The 25,532-nt window shown below is 39.8% G+C and overlaps 2 protein-coding genes and 1 long non-coding RNA gene across 4 annotated transcripts in view; all 3 read right to left on the minus strand.

The window, feature by feature from the left end:
- Positions 1–1,820: 1,820 nt before the first annotated feature.
- Positions 1,821–6,562, minus strand: eif2s1a (eukaryotic translation initiation factor 2, subunit 1 alpha a). The gene is made up of 7 exons (XM_056245640.1): positions 6,410–6,562; positions 5,900–6,147; positions 5,736–5,815; positions 4,647–4,798; positions 4,331–4,535; positions 2,126–2,269; positions 1,821–1,984 (listed from the first exon to the last, which is right to left on the minus strand). The coding sequence occupies exons 2-7, from the start codon at positions 6,138–6,140 to the stop codon at positions 1,859–1,861; spliced, it is 948 nt and encodes a 315-aa protein (XP_056101615.1). The 5' UTR covers positions 6,141–6,147; positions 6,410–6,562; the 3' UTR covers positions 1,821–1,858.
- Positions 6,563–7,723: 1,161 nt separating this feature from the next.
- Positions 7,724–8,372, minus strand: LOC130080324 (uncharacterized). The gene is made up of 2 exons (XR_008806665.1): positions 8,213–8,372; positions 7,724–8,161 (listed from the first exon to the last, which is right to left on the minus strand). It is a non-coding gene; the product is annotated as an uncharacterized LOC130080324 (long non-coding RNA).
- Positions 8,373–9,370: 998 nt separating this feature from the next.
- Positions 9,371–25,532, minus strand: part of pals1a (protein associated with LIN7 1, MAGUK p55 family member a) — a 32,516-nt gene continuing 16,354 nt past the window's right edge. The window contains exons 2-15 of one of the 2 annotated variants that reach the window (XM_056245641.1): positions 24,748–24,873; positions 21,691–22,201; positions 15,961–16,169; positions 13,472–13,549; positions 12,906–13,055; positions 12,649–12,810; positions 12,382–12,459; positions 12,103–12,286; positions 11,918–11,989; positions 11,771–11,842; positions 11,234–11,401; positions 10,934–11,136; positions 10,532–10,642; positions 9,371–9,961 (exon numbers count right to left, since the gene is read on the minus strand). In XM_056245641.1, the coding sequence (XP_056101616.1) occupies positions 9,785–9,961; positions 10,532–10,642; positions 10,934–11,136; positions 11,234–11,401; positions 11,771–11,842; positions 11,918–11,989; positions 12,103–12,286; positions 12,382–12,459; positions 12,649–12,810; positions 12,906–13,055; positions 13,472–13,549; positions 15,961–16,169; positions 21,691–22,138 (2,112 nt within the window). In that variant the 5' untranslated portion in view covers positions 22,139–22,201; positions 24,748–24,873 and the 3' untranslated portion in view covers positions 9,371–9,784. The remainder of the gene's footprint in view (positions 9,962–10,531; positions 10,643–10,933; positions 11,137–11,233; positions 11,402–11,770; positions 11,843–11,917; positions 11,990–12,102; positions 12,287–12,381; positions 12,460–12,648; positions 12,811–12,905; positions 13,056–13,471; positions 13,550–15,960; positions 16,170–21,690; positions 22,202–24,747; positions 24,874–25,532) is intronic. The other variant, XM_056245642.1, reaches the window with a different exon arrangement.

Raw genomic sequence — 25,532 nt, forward strand, 5'->3', positions numbered from 1 at the left:
TTACATTGTAATAAATTTGTAATAAGACTTTAACAAATGTATAATTACAACCTTGAAAAGAATCGCTACATTTTTCAAAAAGAATCACTACTTTTCAAAAAGAATCGCTGCTTTTTCAAAAAAGAATCGCTACTTTGAAAAAAATAATTGCCACTTTTTCAAAAAGAATCACTACATTTATCGAAAAGAATCGCTACTTTTTCAAAAAGATTAATGTAACAAAATAATAATGTAACAAATGTATAATAATAATGTAATAAATGTATAATTACATTGTAATAAACGTATAATTACAATGTAAAAAACGTATAATTACATTGTAATAAACGTTTAATTACATTGTAATAATGTATAATAAGACTGTAGCAAATGTATAATTACAACCTTGAAAAGAATCTCTACTTTTTTCTAAAAGAATCGCTACTTTTCTCGAAAAGAATCGCTACTTTTTCATAAAGACTCGCTACTTTTAAAAAAAAGACTCGTTACTTTTTCAAAAATTAAATCATAGATCACATTTCTTATGGCTTCCCAGTTAGTATCAGGGTCTGGTGTGTCAGGAATGCTCTGCAACTTTTCTTCAAGCCTGCTGCAGTATCTTTCTCTTGAGATTTGGAAGCTTAGTTTTGTGAAGGTCTTATCATTTGGGACTGTTTCACATGACAGTGTAAAAGGCTTTGGTTCAATTTATATGGATGACAACTAGACTGTGATCAGTGTCAGTCAGCTCTGTGGTATGTACGAGTGTTCATGACTTTTCTATGTTTCTGCTTCACAATGACAAAGTCCCCACAGAAATTAATGTATAAATAAATGTGGGAATAAATAAATGTAGCCAAATACATAAATAAATGAAAAATACATGTGGATAAAAATACAATTATGCATAAGGATATAAAAGTATAAATACTTATTTTTGCATTTCTGTGTACATTTATTTTCTTATCGTCATCTTTGGCATTCCATACATATGGCGATTTATCTGTTCAATAAAATAATTACTCATCAGCTGAGTAATAAAAACTTCTTGTCCGCATCACTTTTACATTTCAAATCCCCCAGTTTTTGGCATCTCCAAAAAAACATTACCAGGAGACTCTCCTCTGTTCTGCATTTTTTAATTCAAGTGATTCCCAGGAGGTTCAACCTTTCTCACTTGCTGTGACAAGTAACCTATGCCACTCACACGCCATAGTCACACACGTCTAAGTAGCCTGAGTAACTTTTCTCTATTTACAGATATGAAGAGACACACACAAACAAGTGACGTATATATGCAATTTCCCTCGAAAACCATTCTGACAGGTCTATAAAATAAATTTAGCCAGGACAGTTATCCTTTGTAAGATATCTAAATGTTCATATTACATGTAGCAAAATAACACAGGACAAACGCTTTGGGAAAAAGAAGATGCTTGTTTTTATTAGTTCTGCATCCACAACAGAGGGCTCTGATAAAGAAGTAAACTGGTTGGTTGTCTATATTTTGTCAAGAATTACAGAGGCTCTTGATCACGAACAGCATCTTTCTTGAATAAGGCTGGAGACAGAAAGGTCACTTAAAACAACCACAATGTTGAAATAGTATCTATATTAATACATCCAAAGCAAAACTCTAGTGTTCATGGAAGGAATTCCTGCAACAACTCATAAGATAAGCAAATGTCCATGAACATAATCCACTTTCACTGCCTGCTACAAGTGGAACATAAAATTCACCCTTAATCTGCTTGTTATCATGGAAGCAGCGCTTTCCATCAATGCCTTTTCAGTCCTTTTGGTGCGATAAACAAATCACTGTAAAACTCAAGTCTCCTGAATGATTATGGAAATGCTAAGTTTATTGTCCATCTTCAAGCTAGTCATCGGTCTTGGCCTCCATCTCCTCTGCATCATCGTCTCCGTCCACCTCGGCATTCTCTCTCTCCAGCCGCTCTAACTGCCGAGCCAGTTCTGTCTCATCTGTGTCCGTCACGACTTTTGGCTGCGGGGATATTGAAACAGGTCAAAGTCAAATGCTACATTCAAGACAGCAAGATTTACAGCAGCATACTGAACTATATCTTCAGCTAGCAAAGTCTCCGGGCCAGAATAATGGGAAATCGTGACCCGTATAATTTCTCACCTCCATCTGAATGTTGAAGACGCCTCTCTTCTCTTCGATCTTCTCTTTAATGACAGCCATGGCTTGATTGAGCACAGAAAGGCCCTCTGTGCGCTCCAGTGTGGTTGTGGTCATAACGTAACGCGGAGGGGCAATCAAGTTGATCTGCAACAAAAGCAATGCAATAGTGAGCAAGTATGGATCACTAGGAGGGTTTACTGGAAGGTTTCATTTGTTTTTTTGTTTTTAAAAAGTTTGCATTTAAAAACTAAGATGTAGGGAAATATGTACTTTTTACTTGATTTTTAAAGACCTATATCTAAAATATTATACCAAACTACTTCAGATTTTTTATTCTTTTAATTAGAGATGCACCGATTGATCGGCTGGTGACCGGAATCGGCCGATTTTCATGTGATCGGCGACCGGCCGGTCAGTCTGACATAATCCGATTTTATGCCGGTCAAATGCACCGCATGATTAACATCGCGCAACATCAGCATCACACGTGCACACGGAACGCGCACATGTAGGAAATCTCGTGAATTACGGCCGTTTCACACCGCAAGTGGGAGCAGCGCGTTTTTTTCTTGTTCGGCGTGCTTGTAACTCAACGATTGCAGTCACACCGGGAGCCGGAGCCGTGCGTGAGCGTGAGCGTCGAGCAGGAGCGTCGCGTGAGCAACAGTTAAGCGCGGGTTTCGGCGCCGAGTCTATTTTAGCTGCCCTCAATTTAAGTGAAAGCACTCTTTTGATGGACAAAATTAATATGATTTCATCCAAAAAGTGCCCAAAATGCACAGAATTTGCATGACTGGTGTGTTTTAACAAGAACTGAAGTAGGCTAGACTATGTCAGAAAAGAAAATGAAGACTAAAAAATATTTATAGAAAATGTACCCATTTAAACTCGTTTTTATTATTTCCCAATCGTTTCCCTGCACATGCTCCACTTGTCCTCTTTAGTCAGATGAGAGAAGAACTGTTTGAGATATAACTTGCCATTGATGTACATGATTGCAATAGGCCTGTGTGTGTGTGTGTGTGTGTGTGTGTGTGTGTGTGTGTGTGTGTGTGTGTGTGTGAGAGAGAGAGAAATATCTTTATACTGCAAGGCTATATTTATATATTATTTTATTGCCATTACCTGTTTTCATACAGAAGTTTAGTTTGCTAAATATATCAAATAAAACGGCAAATAAAACTTATATCTATATCTATCTATATATCAAATTTTTTTAGTTGGATATTGGATGTGAAAAGGAAATGGTTCCATAACACTGCACTTTAGATGTGTGTGAATTTCCTAGCCTAGATATCTAGACGTACCCTAGCGGCAGCGAAAATTATTTCGCAGCCAGTGTGGTCTAGCAACTCTCCATAGGCTTTTGAGCTGGAAAAACCAAAAACTGGTCGGGCCAATCACATAGTGTATAGAGTCGGCGGGCGGGCTTAACACAATGACGGCACAGTTCATGACGTTCCGAGTGCGTGATTTCCCTGCTACTTGAAAACAATGAAGATGCAGCGGTCTTTCGAATCGGCTTCGGCCGCGACTCTGGATGACTTGGAGTTAAGAGAACGTCACTTAAGTCATTCCTAAAAAAGGAAGATGTGTTCGGAGTTTTGACGACCTGATATGGCAAAAGTTTAATATATCAATTAGCTCCGCTGGTGGAAGAACGCATGGGACTCACTCATCCACAACCGTTCGTTGCTCTGGTTGGTTGTAGCGCTGTCCTATTGCGTGCCGAGGGATTTTGAAAGGTAACCGTTTATCCCGCCCCTCGGATTGAGACATGTCAATGGAGAGTTCCCAGACCTAACATCTTGATGTAGGTCTGGCATGCCAGGCTATGAATTTCCCACACCAGGAGTAATTTATATAGTTCTATTTTATAGCGATTATCTGTTCAAAAAATGTTCTATGCAAAATGTTCTATTAAAGAGAAGATAAATAAATATTTGTGTGTGCTGTAAAGTGGTTTGAAAAAATGAAATCGGAATCGGCTAAAATCGGTATCGGCAGGTCAAACTCAAGGAAAATCGGAAATCGGGATCGGCCTAGAAAATTGTAATCGGTGCATCTCTACTTTTAATGAGCCATTTTTACACCCCACCCTAAAAATATCTAAAAAATGTAGAAATTAAAAACAATAACAAGGTGTATTCAAGTCTCTGTATGTATGAATTGCATTTTTGAATAAATGAATATATCAGTTTTTACCTTGATTGGCATGCACTCTGTTGAACACGTCAGTCCAGCCCTCAAAGCTTCTTTCACTGCATCGATGCCCTCATAGCCATAGCAGGCCACCTCAATGTCCGCTCTTATTTTGACAGCCTGCGGAGTGAGTCGTCTGTTGATGTTGTCAATCAGGACGGCCCTTTCCTCCTCCGTCAAATCCAGACAATCTAAAATGGATGGGTCCCTACACAGAAAAAGAAACCACATCTTTATACAGACGTTTTAAAGTTAAAAACCTCTTTACAGAAACAAGGTCGTTTCATAGCCAATGGTTGATAGATGCATGCATACTTACGACACAGCCTGCTTAAAGATGTCATAGGCTCCGTATCCAGGCCGCTTGTACTTCTCATCGAACACCCAAGCAGTTCGCTGGTACAGACTCTCGAGCTGCTCATCTTTGGTGTACTCTAGGACTTCAGCTACGTGCCTCAAAATGCTGTAAACCTATAACAAACATTCGGCATCTATGAAACCACTTTCTCAAGTGAGCAGCTGGTCAAGGTAAGCCGCCTTTGATTATGTAGAGCTTTATACAATACAGATTGTTTCAAAACAGCTTCACAATAATAAACAGGATAATAATGTAAACTTCAAATATAAGACAAATATAAAACTGCTGCAAGACAGAATTACAGAAGACAATAATGTCATTATTCAGTTCAAGACAGTGTTGATTCAATTCAGTTCAATATTTGTGTTAATCAATAATGAAACTAGTTCAGTTCAGATATAAGCAGCTCTACAGAAGGCAATAGAGTCATTATGCAGCTCAAGTCAATTCAGTGTTGATTCAATTCAGTTCAATAACAATATATCATGTCACAATATATCACAATACAAAAACAAAACAATCTGTATCGAGTAGTTAACCCAAAATAAAAATAGCTGTGTGAGTATATAATGTATAATAATGCAATGGGGGAATATCTGTGGATCCTGATAATGCCAAATGTCTCATGTTACTAGTAAAAAGTGGCCTACATTATTTTAACTATATAGGCAGTGACAGAGTGCAAGCATATTCGTCTAAAATATTTCTGTATATTTCCAGCTTCAGAATCATGAACATTCATATTCTCATGTCACCATTGTCCTGTGCATTGGGTTACCAGCACCAAGTCCAACTCTATTAATTTAAATCAACAGTACATTGTTTTGTTAACCTTTACCATATGTCTTGGAGTATTACAATAATATCACATTGTGAGTTCAGTATCGTGATATGTATCGAATCGTGACGTGAGGGTATCGTTACACCCCTAGTCATTATCCATCTATCTCAATTCAGTTCAAGGTGGATAATACTAAATATTAAGAGTCTTTTAAACCTGGTCAAAGTGATCAAAGCATATTCACCATTAAACAGGTAAGGCATACTCACAGTTTTAGATTTTGTGAACTTGTCTTCGCATTTAATGGCCTCTTCAGGTGAAACTCTTCTTTTGGATAAATCAATGTAGCCTGTGGAAATGTGGATATCACAGGTTAAAAATAGAAGATGAATGGAAAAAAAGCAAGAAACTTACATTTCAAACACAGTCCCACCTTTCTCCTTATCCACACGAATGACAACCACACATTCATTGCGTCCGATCCGGATGAGTTTGTTGATGGATCTGATTCGTCTCCTGGAGAGCTCGCTGAGCAGGATCATTCCCTCGATGTTGTTGTACTCCAGCAGGCTCACATAGGCGCCCATCTCTGCTATTGACCTGACATTGACCATCACCACATCTTCCACCTCTGGAAACCTGTGCTGGTAGAATCTACAGCTGAGTCCTGGCATCTTGAACCTGGAGGAGCGAAAAGGTCTCATGTGAGAATGCTGTCTATGTAGAACGCTCACTAGGTTTTAAAACACAACCAGAGGATGTAGAATGAGAAAAGCTTCTTAGTTAGACGGCTTTTTATATGGAAAACTTCAAAGTGTGAAGACTGGAGGCTTTAACCATTATTTTAAACATACGGTAAACTATACAATATAACTGACAGACTAACTGATATGAGAACAATTTAGCACAAACCACACTACTTTCTGCCACAACAACCACTTACCGATAAACAGGAGAAATGTGTACAGGAATTTAGTCAACGTCCTTTATTTGATGATGATAATCTAAGTGCATAAATACAAAATAAGAAGTAAGAGAAACGGAAAAGCGGCGTCTCTGCTCGCTATTTCATCAGCATGTTGAAAAGCAGGCGGAAGAGGAAGTCATTACTTTTGTTCGCGGCTTGTTAAGTTGCTCTGTACCGCCATCCAGTGATTCGGAGGCGCACTTTCTTTTGGTGATAACGCGTCAGAAAATATTTGATTTTTTTTTTCATTACATTTTTCACAGTAAATATTTACATTATGTAAACACCTGTTATTCATAACGAAACTATTCATGACATCACACAATGTTACTTATACTTAAAATTAATATCTTGGTACTTATCGAGAGTGGTTTATGGCTGATATCCAGGTCACATTGTTTGGATTTGGAATTTTCTTATAGGCTACTTAGTTATCATCAAAGCCAGATTTTTTGTCAAAATAGCAAAACAGTTTTGAAATATTATTACACTTTAAAATAACAGTAATATGGAGGCTACTTTATTTCATGACAAATCATTACTCCAGTCTTTAGTGTCATGATCATTCAGAAATTATTCTAATATGCTGATTTGGTGCTCAAGAAACATTTCTGATTATCAATGTTGAAAACAGTTGTGCTGCTTACTATTTTTTGTGGAAACTGTGATAGCCTATTCAGGATTCTTTGGTGCATAGAAAGTTCAAAAGCATTGGTTTAAAATATATATATTTTTGTAAATATGTAGAAATCTTTATTGTCACTTTTGATTCATTTAATGTATCATTTCTGAACAAATGTATTAATTTCCTTCAAAAACACTTTATTTTAAGATGTCCTTGTTACAGTGTAAGTGTACGCCTAGTGCTGAGTAATATTTATTAACAACACAGACTTACTAAATTATTATTTTTTTTTTTTTTCATGACAATTAAGCACAATTTCCTCACCAATTCCAATTTCCTTCCTGGATATTTTACTTTTGAGTTTGTAATTCTTATTACTGTAGCCTCATAAGCATAGTCCAATGAAATTAATCTTGGCAGAAAAGTACAAAAATGTGGAATACAGTAGAACCGTGAAAGACTACTTCACAATTTTACGTGGTATTTTAATTCAGTTTGTTTTCCAACACTGTTCTCCTCTAGGAATGAACAGTTGAGGCATAACACCTTCGATTTTTTAAAATATTTTTTATTACTGGAAAGCTGATGTTCTGAATTTAAATAAAATGTTAGCACTGAATCTTCATGCACTAATACAGCTACCATCACAAACAACAAAAGACGAACACTATTAATCTGGGCTTTAATTCACTTGTATAATTCATACAAAAACAGTTGAGAAGGAAAGGTGATTCTTCTTTTACATTCATTAATTCTACTTCCAGTTGACTGGCATGTAACTAGATCACATGAGACACAGCGGGTTACCGGCTTCGTCCACACTCAACACAAACCAAACTGTAGTGCACAAGAGTAAAAACCTCAACGGTGTGTTTTCCTAGTGTCTGAGCTATTCTGTACATTAAAAAAATATTTAGGTTGTTTTCTAAATACACACTGATTATCTCAAGAAAAAAAAAAAAGTAAAAACAGTTCTGCAGAACAAATCTCAGTAAAGCTGCTTGCAGTGTGTGCTTGAATCAGCTATGGAGATAATACTTGCCTGCAATAACCAACAGTCCTTCCTTTAAAAGAGTTGTTATCAATCACACACACACACCCTTCTGTCCATCAAGATCAAGAGTTCTACACTTCCAGCATTTGCACTCACACACCCCAAAATCCTGCATTCACAAGCATACCATCAACACACACACACACACACACCTCACCTCAACACAGAGCTGATGTTTCATACTTTTGATCATCCAAAGTCTAATGGGAGAATCTCATGAAACTCGTCCAGGTGAGATTACGCTCACAAAAAAAAAAAAAAAAAAAAAAAAAAAATTTGTATAAAGAAAATGGAGCCTTTGTAACCATATTATTGCCACAAAAATTAAGCCGTATTTTTTTTTTCATAAAAAAGTCGGATCATTTTATTAATTATTTTCAAAAGCGATTCAGAGAGTGAACAGTATTTTGACAATAACAATACACACCATATGATTTTATAAGCGCAAATTAAGGGTACAAGAAATATTTCATGAGAATTTGGAGGAAAATGCTTAATTGTTAATATCACAACCTAAAAAGATTTGAATGCTTAATGCTTTTCTTAAAAAGAATGAAGCCTGTTTTTCTTTCTGATGTAGGGTGAACTATGACCAGGACATGTTCTTCACAAGTTTCATGAGACCCTAATAAATGTAGAGCATCACCACAAGTTAAAACACAAACCCTTTGCTCATGTTGAAATGGGTAAAACACAACACAGAACATTCAAATCCAATCAAAAACAAATCACAAAGGAAACATTTTAAATTGTGCAGAAGCATTGACTAAGACTAGGCCGTGCTGACGCTCAGATGGTGAACCTCATAGTATTGCTGTCAAATACTGTTTACAATACTGGTTACACTTCTGAGTGCTGGAAGTGCATGTGAATACTGAGACAGAGAGCATAGACTTAAATGTAGCCACTTACATATTGCAGCTATGTTCAGATGTGGCCTGGCAAACTCTCAAAAAACCTGAAGTTTACTATTAAACTGTCATAATCACAGTGCTGCTTGCCATAGGAACATTGAGGCAGCGCCACAGGGATAGAAGGCATCAGTCGCTTCAAGAGTTATCCCTTTTGGTGTCTTGTAAGGTTAAAAGAGTTGTTCAGACACAATGGGCACTGAACTCACTGCTGGAAGTTCTGGTCACATCGGACATCAAAGGTTAAGGGTGAAAAGAGGAGGAAACAGAGTGCACAAATGTCATTGTCCACTAATAATGTCAGGGAGCCCAACGTGTTCTGGAGTCTGAATATCTCACTGGACTTTTAGTACAGTTGCTTTCCCGCAATGCAAACCCATCTCTACATTTGTCCAAAAACTTCTTTAAAAATACATATAGAATATTTACAATCATAAATAGTTATCAAAAGCAGTATAGAAGCCCTAATTCTACTGCTGCACCAAGTGCTGGTAACTCTCTCACTGGAATGTGGCTAAACGGACTCAAAAACACACCACAAATTATGACATAAAAACTCATTCCCCCAGCCTGCCGACAGTGCAGTGCAGACAGACACTTCTGTCCAGGTCTGAGGGGGCGTGGTGTCCTTATCTAGTGTCCAATCCTGGGGTGTGAAAACAGCGGTATTCAGTCAACTCTATGAAACCCGAGAGTGTGTGATTCTATCTGCTCTTCATTTACATCCGTCTGTGGAGGGGTCGCTGTGAGTGGGGGTCATCTCAGCGCAGCCAGGATGAGGGGACCCACTGAGGTTCAGTGTCTAGTTTATTGATGAGACGCAGCAGCTCCTGGTAGGCCTTGTCCAGGTCAGTGTTAACAATGGCGGCGTCAAACAGGTGGCCGTAGTTCTGCTCCATCTCCCGGGCCTTCTCGATGATGTCTCTCAGCTCCTCAGGCTAAAACAAGAGAGAACAACAACAAAAGTGTGAAACCAAGAGTATGGGAGTGGATTTGTAGTCTAAAGGTGGGTTCACATAGAACATGTTTTTGTGTTTAAAAACGCGAGACAACGGGCAGGAGAATGGAAAAAAGCACAAGGGCCGCATCCGAAAGCTTAGGCAGCTGACTTATTCCCTCACTGCCATATCAGGCAATGACTTTGAAGGCAGCGTTTGCACACAAAGGTACCACACGAGCATTACAGTTTAATTACGTACAACTAAATAGAGGGAGCTTTGGAGCGAATATTTAATCACTACAATACTAATTTCTTTATTTTTCAAGCTCAACTGTCATCAAATGGATGAATCGATCAGATGAAGGTTGACAGAATGTGACGTGATCATTGGATTCAGACATGCCTTGTTGCGCCTCTACCTTTGTATGCAGCATTTTTCAGCTTTTAAATGCAGCCAAAGTCTCAAGATGATGCAAGCACAATGGTCAAAAGCATCTGACTGGAATGAGCACGGTGGAATGCTATAACACATTCTGTTAAGAGTTGATCCTTCAGGGTCGATGTTTACCTTTGGGTTTTTGTTGTCTTTAGCTAAGAGGGCTCTCAATCGCTCCTGGGATGGAGGAGCAATAAAGATGATGTAGGGCTTGAGGTCCGAGCTGCGCAACACTTTTAAAGACTAAAAAGAGAGAAGAAAATAGTGAGTAACAAGATTTCTAAAGGAAATGCATGTGGTACTTGCTTTGCAAAAATGGCAAAATGCTAGGAAAGGGTGCTCCTGGAGGGCCATCTCCCAGCAGAGTTTAGCTCCAATCTTAATTAAACACAACCTAAGCCAGCTAAGGTCTTCAAGATCACTAGAAACATCCAGGCAGTTGTGCTGTAGCTCAACTCTGCAGGATTGGACGTTTTAGGAGATCACCAGGCATTGTTGCACTGTTTCTAAAGTGTTCTGAGTGCTCCATCTCACCTGAGTGTGTACACACAGTAGGCAGATTTTGCCCGTGTTGATGACTTGTCGGACCGAGTCTGTGCTGGTACCGTAGAGGTTCTTTTCAAACTCTCCAGACTCTATGAACTTCCCTGCTGCAGAGTCCATCTCAAAAACCTGACGGGACACAAAGTGGTAGTCGCGGCCATTCACCTCAATATCACGGCGGCTTCGTGTAGTGTCTGTGGCAAAGAGAGTTTCTTGTTCAGGACTTTACAATAAAATAGGCTGATAAACAATAATAAAAAAAACAACAATAAAATGTTTTCAGACACTTACGAGGAACAGCTCCAGCAAACCTGTCCGGCTCACTGGAGAGGAGTCTTTGTCTGAGCTCATTTTGCCCACAGTTCGGTGGGCCGATTAGAGCAATGGGCCGTTTGCGATTGGCTGGCTGGTGGTATAGTGCCATCTCTTCATATGTGAGAATCTCCTCATTATCAAAATCTGCAAAGCGAGAGGAAACACATTAAGCCCAAAGTATACTTCGGTTTTTATGCACACAATAGGGGTGCAACGTAAATTTCATCATCAGCACAATAGACGCATACTGCACGTGCACCTCGCGCTTCTGCAAACTCTGTGCACTCAGCTCGCACATACACCTTGGTTTTTTGCACTAATTGCATATTTGTCAACATGGACAGTTGTTACACAGTCGAAAAAGAAAAGGATGCGACAGAACAGCAACAACAAACTACTGGAGAGGGTACCAACGAGCACCTGATTAAAAAAAAACCTTTTCATGGTTTATAGGGGTCTAGAGACCCCTCAGTACGTTCACTTTCATTCCAATATTTGTCTGAAAAGACTCACCATCATTTTTGTTAGCATTGTATTGCATCTTCTTTCGCTTCTTCTTGTTCTTTTTAGCACACCAAAGTTTTCCTGACAACAGAAGATGAGTGTTAATAAGAATTAAGAGCTGTGCACGTATGCGTTTAGGAGTGTTACAACCCTAACCTGATTTCTCAGGCTCTTTATCCTCCTCTATGGTTTGCTTCATTGCCTCTCTCTGCTGCTGGAAACTTTTGCCTGGACGATCAAATGAGAAGACATGCAAGTATTAAAGTTAATGTAAAAAAAAACTAGATCGAATTATTTAAACACAGATCTGGATCCACAGAATAGTATGTGATATAGGGTACCAGGGACCAGGCCAGCAAGAGGCTGGTTGTCTTCGTCCCCGTCTCTGTAGGCCTGCCACCAGTTGGGGTCGTCTTGGCTGATTATGTGGAGGATGTCTCCCTTCTGAAAGCACAGGCCGAGCTCTCGGCACGGCACGTAGGGGTCATCTGAGGGGTCGTAGTCAAAATGCGCCTTCACATGCGTCTGGGTGAATATGGAGATATGGGTTTAATCATTAATTAGTTTTTGCACTGCTTCATTTAAACAGCAATTCATTTAGTTCTGAGTGAAGGCCTCACCACAGTCTCTTTAATGGGAGGTGGTTTGATCTGCGCGCTGGGGATGAGGACGAAACTGAGTACGCCATGCATGTCCGCCTGTGAACACAGCAAAAACAACCTAAAACATTCAGAAAACCTTTATTTTGTAAGCAAGGGTATAACAAAAATGTTCCGTGGCCAAAAAAAAAAGCATTTGGATACTTAAGTAATATTTTAAAAAATGATTTTAGAACAGACTTTTATGTATTTTTGTTCTTCCTGCCATCTTTCTTTAAAATTAATTACCAGGATATCGAAGACCTCGTTGACGTCTTTGCCACGGATTTCCACACCGTTGATCTCCAGGACCTCGTCTCCTTCGTGCAGGAGGCCACTGCGTTCTGCCGCCCCTCCTTTCACAATGCGGCTGATGACCACGCTGTCCATATCGTTTCTAACTGTCGCTCCCTGTATAAATACGCATGTGCACATTAAGTCAAAATGTGTCAAAAGTCAAGAAGTGCATAATATGGTGAGAAGAGGCAGTGAAAGAACGTCCTCACCAATGGGACGTCCTTGGCTTTCTCGATCCGCACGATTTTGACAGTCTCCCCGCCCCACTGGGTGAGTGTCTCACTTGCATTGAGAGAAGGAACAAGAGGCTCCAGCTGCATCTCTTGTTCAGCCACACTGTCATGGGCCATCATAAGCGCCTGGAGGATATAGAGAGCCAGAGATGATGGGTTATATTCAGGATGAAAGCCACTGAGTTCTGCAGAGTAGACATGAGCCGGACCTAAACGTCATGTTGAGTTCAAAGAGCTCAGGCTCTCGGACAGGGATTGTGATTACAGCTGTGAGCATCTGCACAGCAGCATAGAGCAGTGGTTCTCAAACCTGTCCTGGAGTACCACCAGCCCTGCACATTTTGTCTCCCTTATCTATCACACACGATTCAACTCATGAGCACATTAGTAGAGACTGCACGACCTGAAATGGGTGTGTCAGATATAGAAAGACATACAAAATAAGCAGGGCTGGTGGTACTCCAGGACAGGTTTGAGAACCACTGGCATAGAGGATACATGGGGGAATGTGAGGGATGTGTGTACATGTGATGGTGACAGACCTGCATGTGAGATGTGGTGAGCAGGCTGCTTAGCTCAAGTCCATCCTTCTGTGAGCTGTTGTGCATCATGACCTCGACCTGTGAGGACAGATTCAAAAACATCAGATCATTAAATAAATACAACTGCTACATTAATCATGCTTTAAAGTACCTTGTACAGTGATGTTGTTACCAACAAAGTACCAGAAATTAGGGCTCCTGATTTCAGCAGGTTTTCTTGGTAACGCTTCCTTTTACAGTCCTGTTACCCATGTACATACTATGTACGTATTATAGTAATTACAATTACTGGGTAATAACTAGGTACTAACCCTAAACCTACCCCTAACCCATGTACTTACCTTATATTAGCCAGTACTTTCTAGGTAAGTACACTGTAAGTACACGTAAGTACTGTACTGTAAAAGGAAGCGTTACCGTTTTCTTTAGGTTTTTGTAAACACAGTACAGCTTTGTATCATGGGTTAACTTTAGAGAAACCGGGGCCTCTGAGAGGTTTTTGAAATTATCCTACAGATACAAGTCATTGTAGTCTGCTACCATGTTCAAAAAGTATAAAGGGACATTTTTGGAGAACTTTGAGAAACACAGTATTTATGAGACAATGAGATCATATTTAAGATCTTGATAAGCTCTGGATGAGATGTGCCCACATTTGAATAGACAGTCCACTGCCTCTATCCCATGAGAGAGAGTGTTACTGTGAGAGAAGAGCACAGGTCAGTGGATCAGGGTCTTAATGACTGTGAAGGACAGAGCAGCTCTCTGTCTGTTATTGTCCTGAGAGAACCAAAAACAACAACCATGAGTTTATCAGGCTCTCATTAGCACTTTCCACAACAGTGATTCCAACTAAAGAGCCTTTTTACCAAACATCAGCTTCATTTGTGCACATACTCAATCATTTGGGTAACTATTAATGTCAGATCATCCGAACAGTCCTTTAATCAGGGTTATGATTATGAATTATGCGTGGTGCCATCAGGCAATGACACTGTCATTACGTCATTTTCCTATGATTAATCAAATGCCATTGACACAACTTGATTATACCTTTATTATACCAACGAACAGACAAAACAAAAGTTGCCAATGTGCATGTTTTATTTTTGTACACTGGCTACAGGTATTTTGGTAATATGGCACAGGGGCGGTTAACCAGGAGCCTGAGAATGGTGTAATCACTTTATTTTTTTAGAGAAAAGAGTTGGGTGGGGTGTGTTAAGTAATCACTTATGTTCCATCAGCTTTACTAACCACTTGTTGACACCAACAACATACACGCAATACAGAAATGCACTGACAGCTTGTGACTGTATGATTATAATACTGAACTGAATCTGACCGTGTTGATGACTGTGATGATCATTCAATACAACAGGAAACAAATAGTCTGAAATTGTTCTTTGATGCGAATTGATTTCCAGGCTGTGTTCAATCAATGTAATGGAAGCATCAATAAATGAATAGTTAACAATAGAACACACATTTTGCAATGTGTCATTTCACCTCTCTCTTTGTAAAAGTGCTTCGAAAAAAAAGGTCTGAAGCTGTTGTGCTTCACAGATACAGAGAGTTTCTGTGGGTCAAAATACACTATTGATCAAAAGTTTGGGGTCGGTAAAAGTTGTGCGCAAAGTGGAATTATCAATTTAATGCTTGCTGAATAAAATTATTACTTTCTGTATGTGAAATATTTGTCCAGTGAAAATATTCTGGATTTGTATGTTTTATGATGGGACCTTGAACCTTTTATGGACTTGAAAGGACCATTACAAATATTCTCCTGATCATTTTTCCCCCCCTCTCTTCTCCTCTCTGTAACCCCTGATATGGCGTTAACAGTATATGAACATAATTGTATGTGATACCCCTAGTGACCTGTTTGTTCTGTTCTTTTGAATGTGTTCAACTAAAAGCATATATATATATATAAAGTATTACTTTCTTTAAAAAAAAATCTTGCTGACCCCAATTGTTTTGAATGGTAATGTAATTCTCCATCTACATCCTGTTCATCTCAGTCAAAACACAAGACCTACATTAGACATGGAGTTATAGGTTTGGTCATTTTTCATGAGGTCCCTAATTGCGATAATGAATCAACTATCCCACAAACACTTTTTCAAAAGCTCCTTCACCAGGTGGAGGGTGGTCACAATCATGTGGCTCTCTGCACAAATTATGACATTATGTCCACAGACTGCAGGATTTAACCAAGAGTAATTTGACGAAGCAGATGCAGGCCTTGTCTTTTATGTTTTCAAGCATCTATCCTTTTTGGCCGTCAGAGAGGAAAAACCCTCACATTTTTTGTTTGTCTGGCTGCTTTTTAGAAGTAGTAGAGATATTCTAAAGCCATAAGTGTCAGAGCACTTCTTATAATTGCAGCATCCATATTTACAATTCATGCATGTTTCCTGCTCATCCTAACACTTTGACTTTGTAAGGCACTCCTCGATCCATGTATGTAACAAAGTGGCGCTCACCTCTTGTGCGAGGCTTTGTGCGTGATCCGTCAGGGGGTAGGGAGGGCTGGGCCGGTTCATATTGTGGGCCACGGCGTTGTGAATGTTGAAGGCTTTCTGGAAGTCAGGCTTCTGGACCAGCTGTAGAACCAGCTCCACGTCCTCTTGACTCTGAGAGTCATTTAAACTATGCTGCACCTGCTTGAGGGACATCAACAGGTCCTCCAGCTCTGAAAGTATAACACCAACCATAAATTCAGTCTCAGGTATGCTTACAGATCACTCATGTACTTGAAAACACCCTGCCACTAAAAACAGAAGAAACAGTGACTTGACCCAGGAACAACAGTACATACCTCTGAATCATTCACCCGGAAAACTGGTGACATGGCCTCTCACAAAGACTCCCCCCACTGAGCATTTTTACTGTTCGTCATCCACACTGCACAACGTTTGAGTAAATCACAGATGTAATTCAGCTATTCTAATGTTGTCCTTGACGAACCAAGTTTTAGCTATGCTGTAATTCTCCTTTATAGCGTCTAATGCCATAATGAGAGAATGGCAAGACACAATAGGAGTGAGAAGTGGGTGTGTTTTCTTTGTGTGGTGTGTAATGTCTAAGTGGGTGGCTAATAGAGGTATTAGTGTGGACAAATCAAATATTTTAAGTGTTGCCTTTGCTTTGTCCTTGACGGGATGTATTTTAGAGACAATTTAGTGCCACAAAGAGTTTTGGATAGTCCAAAAAACGCATAGAGAGAGCGTGACAAACAATGCAGAGATGAACTGGAATACAAACTAAAAGGAAAACCGAAGAAAAACAAGAGTGGTCTGGGTCAGAATGTTTCATAAAAGGCTTTTTAATTAACCTCCCCCTCTGAGGGTCCTCTTCTCCCTCCCTGAGGAATTCCACTCACACATCCCTCAGCCATGACTTTCAGCAGCAACTCCAAGTGCCCCTCTCATTTGCACAGTAACTCATTTTGTTCTTCCTTGCCATGCATGCTGGACTTCCCCTAATGGAGATCTATTCAAAACCAAGAATTCACTAGAAGAGCTGAACATGTGTGTCTGTCCAATCTAAAGAATTAAACTCCAGTGAGAGGCTTCATGCAGAGAGAAGCTAAAGAGAAGGAATATGAGCTTGTCTTGTGAGGAAAGCAAAGAAAGGTGAAAAACAGATTTAGAAAATTCGGCTAAAAGGATATTAAAATAGTGGGGCATATAAATGGACTTTTGTCTTCATTTAGTTTCAAGTCCAGTGGCTCTTTGGCTCTTGAACACTCTTAGTCATCAGAAACACGGCGCTTTGCCTCCTCCGAGAATGACTTCACTTATGCATGCTGATTTTAGCAGTCAAGAGCCCTTCAGTAACTCCGATTCAGATTCAACCTCTCATTTCCATAAATGTTACTTGCTTTTTGTCACTTTTTTGATGAGATTGTGGAGGGCAATGGATGACTTATCTTTCCTGGACACTGTTTGGCTTTTATAAAAAGTCTGAATGTCATTGTAAATAATACAAAAAACCCCAGCATGATATGCAGACTATTATAGTATTTAATAATATTTTGAATTAACTTTTAATATTACATCTTCAATTTTGATTTTAGTAATTAACTTTTTCATTTCTATTTAGCTTTGTTTTGGTTTTAGCATTTCTAATTTTCCATAAAGTTTTTCATCTAATATCGATATTTTATTTTATTTCAATTAATGAAAATGACTGATGATTTTTAATAGGTTTAGTTAACATTAACAACAATGATATTGCCTGATTTGTCAGTCTTAACACTAATGAACAGTAGGGATGTGATGGTGAGGAAATTTTCCCACTAGTTAATTGACGTGTGACAACACCGGTAATACCGGTATTGCTTTTAAAGCGCTTATGGTGCATGACCACTGTCGCGGAGCAGAGCGAATGTTTCAGTTAATTTCTATGGAAGTTGAGCCTCACATTCAGGCCATCCTTAAAAATATTTTGGTTTGCAGTAAAAAAAAAAAAAAAAAAAAAAAAAGGGTCGGTAGGTAGGTCTATATTTTTTTTTTTCAAGATTCAATGTAAAAAAAAAAAAGGATAATTTTGGTCATGGTGATTACGTCGGTATGAATTTAAACAAATTTGCATATTTTGACGTCACTGACTGGGTCTTCAACCCATGCCTTCAGGCGCACCATTGCGAACCTCATTCTGATACATGTTATAGACCACAAACAATTTGAAATCTTTGTAAAAAAAAAAACATATTTATTGCATTAATTCCAGCTGCATTAATTTGGAAAAAAATAGGCAGAATCAAAAAAAGAAAAGAAAAAGGAGCCACTAGATTTCAATGAAAGTGGATTTTCAGAGGGAAACAAATAAATTAAAATGACTTATCTCACCAGCGCCGCGCTGACCAATAAAACAGCGCGTTTGGCACCATTCGTTTACATTTGACCCATACAAGCCCCCTTTCTGGTCTAGGGGCAGGAAAGGAGGGTAACAAAAAGTTGCAGGGAGAGAGTGAGAGATTTGACCCATAAACATCTGCTATTATTAACGGAAATCAGTGAGGTCAAATGGCTAGGCGCATTGTAGGAAACTATAGGCCGATTAAGTAGTCCTAACATATTATGGAATGGTCGATATTCTTTTGTGCTATTTAGTACATTTCGGTATGGGATGTGCTGTTTTATTGGTCAGCGCGGCGCTGGTGAGATTAATTCGCGCCGCTCTGACCATTGGCTGGCGCAAGCAAACACTTCTCCCTGCGCTGTCGAGTCTGTCGCGCTCGCGCGTCTCGGTCCATTGAGCCACGCAGATTACAAGTCAGCGCAGCGCGAACTCTGTAACTCACCGCGCCGTTTCGTCCCCCTTTCGGTGTGTTTGGCTTCCCATACTTATGTGTGTTTGTTTGTCAGAGCCTGCAGTTGCTGTGTGACGCGCGTTCGCGGTGGGCATATCGTGACGAGCTGAACGCGCTCCGAGAAAAGGCCGTTAACATCGATTCCCTAATTCTCCTATTCCCTATTTGACCATTAAGAATTTCGAATAATGAGCGTAGGCTCATTATATAAATGTAGGCTCATACAGACGTATTTCAAAAGCAGCCGCGCCGCAGCCATCATCACCGAGCGCGAACCATTGACAGTGAATGAAACGAAGCGAACGCACAGGCCATAGTGTGACATGCGTAAACCAATGGTGTAAACATAATCATAATAGATGACGCCACGGGTTTTTATTTTAAAGAAAGAACGTAGCCTACGCAATTTATATTCACAATACTTACTATAATAAATTTATATTATTTTATTGCATTTGTATTAGTTGTTTGAAGAGTAAAAAAAAAATCGGTCGGTCTTAATGCAAGTTTACAACCGGCAAGTCGGTCGGACTAAAGGGAAAAATAAATAAATAATTTGGTCGGTCCTAATTTGACAGGGTCGGTCGGGTTACGGCAAACAAGAATATTTTTAAGGATGGCCTCACGCACGAGCGTGAAGCTCAACTTCCGTATGAATGAACTGAAAACACTCGCTCTGCTCCGCGCCAGTGGACATGCACCATTATGAATGGCTGTGCGCATTTTACTTTCGCTTTCGAATTAGCGGCAATTCAGGGGCGGCAATTACTTGAATGGTGGGTTCTTTATTATTCATAATAATGAAAAACACAACAACAAAACAGTACAATGACAAACTCGCTTATATTAAACTTAGAAAGTTTATTAACAAAACGAATAAGCACGGCATACACCATGCAGATAAATGAAATCTGACTCCTGCTGCTTATCTGTGCTGCGACTCTTGTTTGGGTCACGCTGCATTGAGCAGTCGCGTTCAGTTTTTAATTGTAGTGTCTGTTCCCTAACTGAACTAATTGATTTTTATTACAATAAAAAAATCTAAATGACGGTGCCGCGGTGGGCAAGTGATGTAACCGGTATTGCAGCTGAAAACCGGTAACTAGTGATCGACAGATATATCGGCCAGCCGATATATCGGGCCGATATTTGCGGTTTTTACGTGTATCGGAATCGACCGATACGCGGCTGCTGCGTTCGCCGATAGTTTTTTCCCGGCATTATTTATAGACAGGCGTCCACAGGCAGCTCTGTGCTGCTGGAGACGCTGCAGTTCACGTGCAGACCCTGCACTGTCCCTCCCCCACTAGCAGAGTGCAACCTGCGCTTCAAGATAACGGTAACTTTTAAACTTTCAAAGCATCTTTTAACTGTTTGACTGCTGAAATATTGTCAAACACTTTGAAAATGGAAACACGTTGCTCTATAACTGTTATGTGGTTGCAACTATATAGCTAAGCAAGTTTGTGGGTCCAAATGGAAAACGCGAATGACTCGTCTATAAAACTGCTTGCTTGCCATTGTATTTAGGGAGCTGCAAATAGCTGTAGGCTATCCGTTCAGTATGCATTAGGGCTGTCAATGAATATTCTAAATACGAATATATATTCGAATAGTTTAAAAAAACTGAATTTTGAAGGTGAAAATTAATATTCGAATGTGGAAAAAAACCGGTATGCGAGGAGAGCGTGAGGGTGAGTGCGAGAGCGAGAGAGAGAGTGCGCCTGCGAGTCCGGGCGAGCCAGAGTGAGCTCTGCGGTCTTGGCCATTAGTTGATTTACTCGTTTTTTTTTGTAGTAATACGTTGTCAAATATGTTTAAACTCAAATAAGCTACTTAATACTAGTAGTTATGTCTCTTTGTATTAATTTGTCCTGTTATTGACGTAATGCGCGTCATTGACCAAATGCACGACGATATGTTCAAATATGTTTTTTAGAGGGAATATACAAACGCCATTTGAGCAAATTTGACAGCCCTAGTATGCGTACGGTAGCTGTTACGAACACTGGTCATAGGATTAAGTAATACCAACGTTGTTCCGTGCTTTTTGTGGGAGATTTATTCAGCGACCACCTGGCTGAGGTTTGGACGCGTGTGGTGTGTGTCTCCCTCGCCATCGCAGTGATATTAGAGACTAGACATGCTCATTTTATTTTATGTAGAAAAATTTAAACCATGGCAGTAAATAGTTTGTTACTTTTAAAATGAAGTACATTGTGCACTGTGCACTTTATTATGCTGGTTGCTACTGTGTGCAATAGTGTAATTATTTTATTTATGCTTAAATATTTATTTTCAGCAGTGAACTTTTTTTTGTTCTACCTCATGTTTTTAATATTTGTTAAATATTGTTTATCTACTTGTTCTTGTTCTACCTGACATGTTTTTACTATTTGTGAAATATTGATTTTTTTACGTTAAATAAATGTTACTTTTATTAAATTGAGACCTGTAACATTTGTTAACATCATGTCATTTTTATGATGTAAATTGAGGGAGCAAAATGTATCGGCTCCAAATATCGGCTCAAGAAAATCAGCAGCCCGTATCGGTCATCGGCTAAGGCTGATGGGGAAAAAAATCGGTATCGGCACTAAAAAATCCATATCGGTCGATCCCTACCGGTCACACCAACTATCGCAGCAAGCCTAATGGACAGATGACAGAAACAAGGAGGAGAACAAAGGGGATTGAAAACTGGAAATGTTGCAAGCCAGATTCGAACTTGTATCACCCACATAGGCACCATGAATCAGTATGTATGCTTAGTACACTAAACGCTAGGCCACGGCTCAACCCACAAACAATACCGCTGCTTGCTCTGCATGTCATGGGTGGATTTATAGTAGCAATCTTTGGAAACAAATGCTTATTAGCAGTTTATTACACCCACCTAGTAAAGCTGGTGGTGCGGTGAGGCTCTGCAGACCACCTATGGAGCCACCGGGACCTTCCATTTGCTCAAAGGTGGGGTTATCGATGCCCACCTTGGGATTCTGGGAAAGTTTCTTGAGGCGCATGGACGAGTTAAGGTCGAGTTCCTGCCGGTTGCGGCCCTCTTCCTCTCGCCTCCTGCGGTCCTCCTGTTGCTGGCGAATCCTTTCCAGCTGGGCGCTGCGTCTGATGGGCAGGGTACGAGCACCCAGCTCACTGGGACAGTCCACCGCCATCTCCCTGTGCCTCTGCACCACCTCCTCCAGCATGTCAGTGCCTCCCCCGCCATCTGACTCAGTCACATATCCGTTCATGTGGGAGGTGGTCATCATGGCTGTGTGTGTGTGTGGTGAAGTGTGGTGTGAGTGTGTGTGAGGTATGAGGGTTAGGAGGGGTGCTTTCTGCATGGTGTGAGGGCTGATGCCATGACAGCAGGGCTGAGGTCAGTAGCTCCGGACAGAGAGCCACACCTGGAAGAAAGGGAACTGCGGTTAGAGGAGTCTTCCACAACCAAGGATATTTTATGTATATTTAAAAATATTTGTATTCACAACATGTATATTATGCATTATCTATTAATTTACAATAACACCAAACATTTTTATGGACAAACTAAGTATTAAACCTAATTCATAATTTCTTTCAGAACTGTTTGTGCTACAGACATGAATGATTCATCAAATCATGTGGCTTGAGGAGAGAGCTTCTATTACTAAGGGATTAGAATTATGATTTTCTTTTGGCATACAATGAAACAAAACAAAACAAAAAAATCCCATACACTTGCATAGAAGTAGGGACTGATGTAATATCTAGAGACTAGACACATGTGGCTGAATGATTAATTGAAATGAAATCAAAATGGCAATATGGATTAGTCCAATTATCAAGTGACAAAGTCTGTGATTTAATTAAATAAATATATGTGCAGTGCATCTATCTAGATGTTTAGTCATTTAATAGCCTGGTTGACACCAGACCCTTCTCAGTTGTAACAGAGTGGGTCTGGGGAAGGTTCAATCACAGCCCATTTCCAAAGGGGCGTCCCCAACGGTCACTCAAAAGCCTCTGGGCTCAATTGGATAGACCTAAAACCAATCAGAGCGATCGTCATCGTGTAAAGCCCGCCTCAACGTTTGTGATTGGTACCTCAAATTGGAAAAATTGGAAATGGGCTACAATGGGCTCTTGGCCAGAAGGACTTGCAGAGCAAATCTCAAATTTGCCGTAAGTTTGTCAGGGTTTTCCCAGGCTAGTAATTTAATTTTGTTTTTTTCTGGACAGTGGAGATTTGATAGGAAGTGGAGGAAGAGAAAGGGGGAATGGGTTTGGGACAAGACTCAGACTGGACTCAAACACGGGTCCCATGAACAAAACAGCCATGATGAGCAAAGCAATGATGATTAGGAGTACTTGATTATCCACTAAAACACAATGCATTTACAGAACACAAAAACCTCTATGCGGTCACAGCAGAAATTTCTCTTTTCTTTATTATTGTACCCTCATTCAACACAGCTGATTAATTACAGTGCTATTTATGGCATTCAGTCCAGTATGAGTGTACAGTTATTTAAAAAGCTGTGTCAAAAAACTGCACAATACGATGACGAAACAAACAAGCTGTCCTCACGTTAAAGACTCAGAGCGATAAACAAACAGCCACACGGTCCTCTTCTCCACCGTAGTGGCCTTGTGGTTGTGAGTGCTGTGTCAGCTGTCTGAGACAGGCCAGATCACTGTTATCTGCCCCTTTATCATCCCCATTTCAGACAGCTGACACTTTTCAGAAAACCCCAACTCCCTTTTTCAAACCCCCAACAAGACCTTGCAGATGTGAGCGGCCCTGACCCTTGACCCCTCAAGCCTTTCCTTCCATCTTCTCAGACAGTTTTCAGTAACAAACAGCCCTGAGTCATGGCTCTGTCACTCAGTGAGTCAGGTGATGAGGCGCGCATTTGAGGGAGACGCTGGAAGAAGAGAGTATTCACGGAAGGATTTAGGACTGAAGTGTTTGCAATCGACTAGATACCAATGTTCTACCACTGAATTATGCATGAGACAGTGATACCACGTAAAATGGGAGTCTTCTTCCAGAAAAACCCATCCCATAGGATAAAGAAAAGACTGCACAGTGAGGATAATGGATAACCTTTGTCCCTTCATCTACCCCTCCTCCATTTCACTTTCCTCATTCCTCACTTCTCTATCTACTCCCATTATGGGCACACAATATGAGAACCAGCCCATGCTGTGATGAAATATCATAAATATAATATTATGTATCTGACCTCCTGACAGGTAAGGGTCTTATATGGGTAAGAAAATCTGAATACTGAAGTGACCCACATTAATATTGTATGTTTTTTTAATGAATAACAGTTTTGACCAGCATTTCCATGACTTATTCTAAAATTATTATTATTATTTTTTTACAATAGTGTTCTTGAAGGTTAGTTTTCAATATTCTTAAAGGCCTACGCACTTCACGTGGGCCTGAAGAGCTGCAGGCTAATTTTAGGAGTGCTAAAGGCAATTTAATAACTTTTCAAAGTTCAGCCTGCCCAAACGCATTATCTTATCTCCCATCTTGTTGGAGTCAGTAAATAAAGCAGTGCTGATTACAGAAGTTGTTACAGCATAAGTGGTGATGGCTGAGATGAAATCACTGGAGTTTCTGGGAAACTCTTGATTCACTCTGCCTCTCAGTCTGACCTCAGCGGAGCCTTCTGTCTGATACAGAACCTCTGTTATCTTTAACACTATCCCTCATTTAGTCTAGCTTCACTCCTCACTAATGGACTGCTCCCCTCACTTCTGCCATGCCCTACCTCAGTTTCCCCTCCTCCCGTTAAGACTGCTCTGAGATATCTGTGCCGCACGACTGCCTAACGCATTGCCATGACAACAGCTTTGTCTGTGGGCGGGAGGTCCCAAGGCCTGAGAACCAACGGAGAAAAACACAAAGAGGACACACACACACACACAGGAGGAGAAGCTACACGGGGGTCCTCACCCGTGTTTGCCAGTCAGCCCAGGATAAGCCCTCCAGATTGTAGCAGGGTCTCCTCTCTCGTCAGTTCTGACCCGTCTGCCTCCTCTATTCCCCTGAATGCTAAAAGTCTGTTTCAGTTGACCCCTCCTGAAATAGAGAGAAATTGTGAGTGTAGGTGACAGCATGACCTAATTTACATATGGCATTGAGATCCGTATCTGTGATCCGATCACAAGCTGATGACACTTAAATGCAGGTGACCACAGTGCATTTTTAGAGTAAATGCTAATCTGTCCTGATTTGTCACGGACAAGAGCAAAGGACTGAATAATCTTCAATAAATGCTAATAATACATATAAACATATGCACACACTACCAGTCAAAAGTTTTAAATGTTTTTGAAAAAGTCTCTTAAGCTCAGCAAGGCTACATTATTTTGATCAAAAATAGTAAAAAACAACAACAACAAAAACCCAGTAATATTGTGAAATATTACATTAACAAATTGTTTTCTATCTTAATATATTTTTAAATATAATTTATTACCCTGATTGCAAAGCTGAATTTTCAGCATCATTACTCCAGTCTTCAGTGTCACATGGTTCTTCAGTAATCATTCTTATATGCTGATTTCAAGCTCAAGAAATATTTCTTATTTAGTTCAAAAATATATATTTTGTACCATTATAAATGTCTTTACTGTAACTTTTGATCAATTTAATGTGTCATTGCCGAATAAAACATTCATTTATTTTCGTCCTTTTTTTCAATTTCCAAAGAAATACAGTTGATAATAATAAGAAAT

This window comes from Rhinichthys klamathensis, unplaced genomic scaffold (genome assembly GCF_029890125.1).
Source record: "Rhinichthys klamathensis goyatoka isolate OS25496 unplaced genomic scaffold, OSU_Roscu_1.1 h1tg000032l_1, whole genome shotgun sequence".
NCBI lineage: Eukaryota > Metazoa > Chordata > Actinopteri > Cypriniformes > Leuciscidae > Rhinichthys > Rhinichthys klamathensis.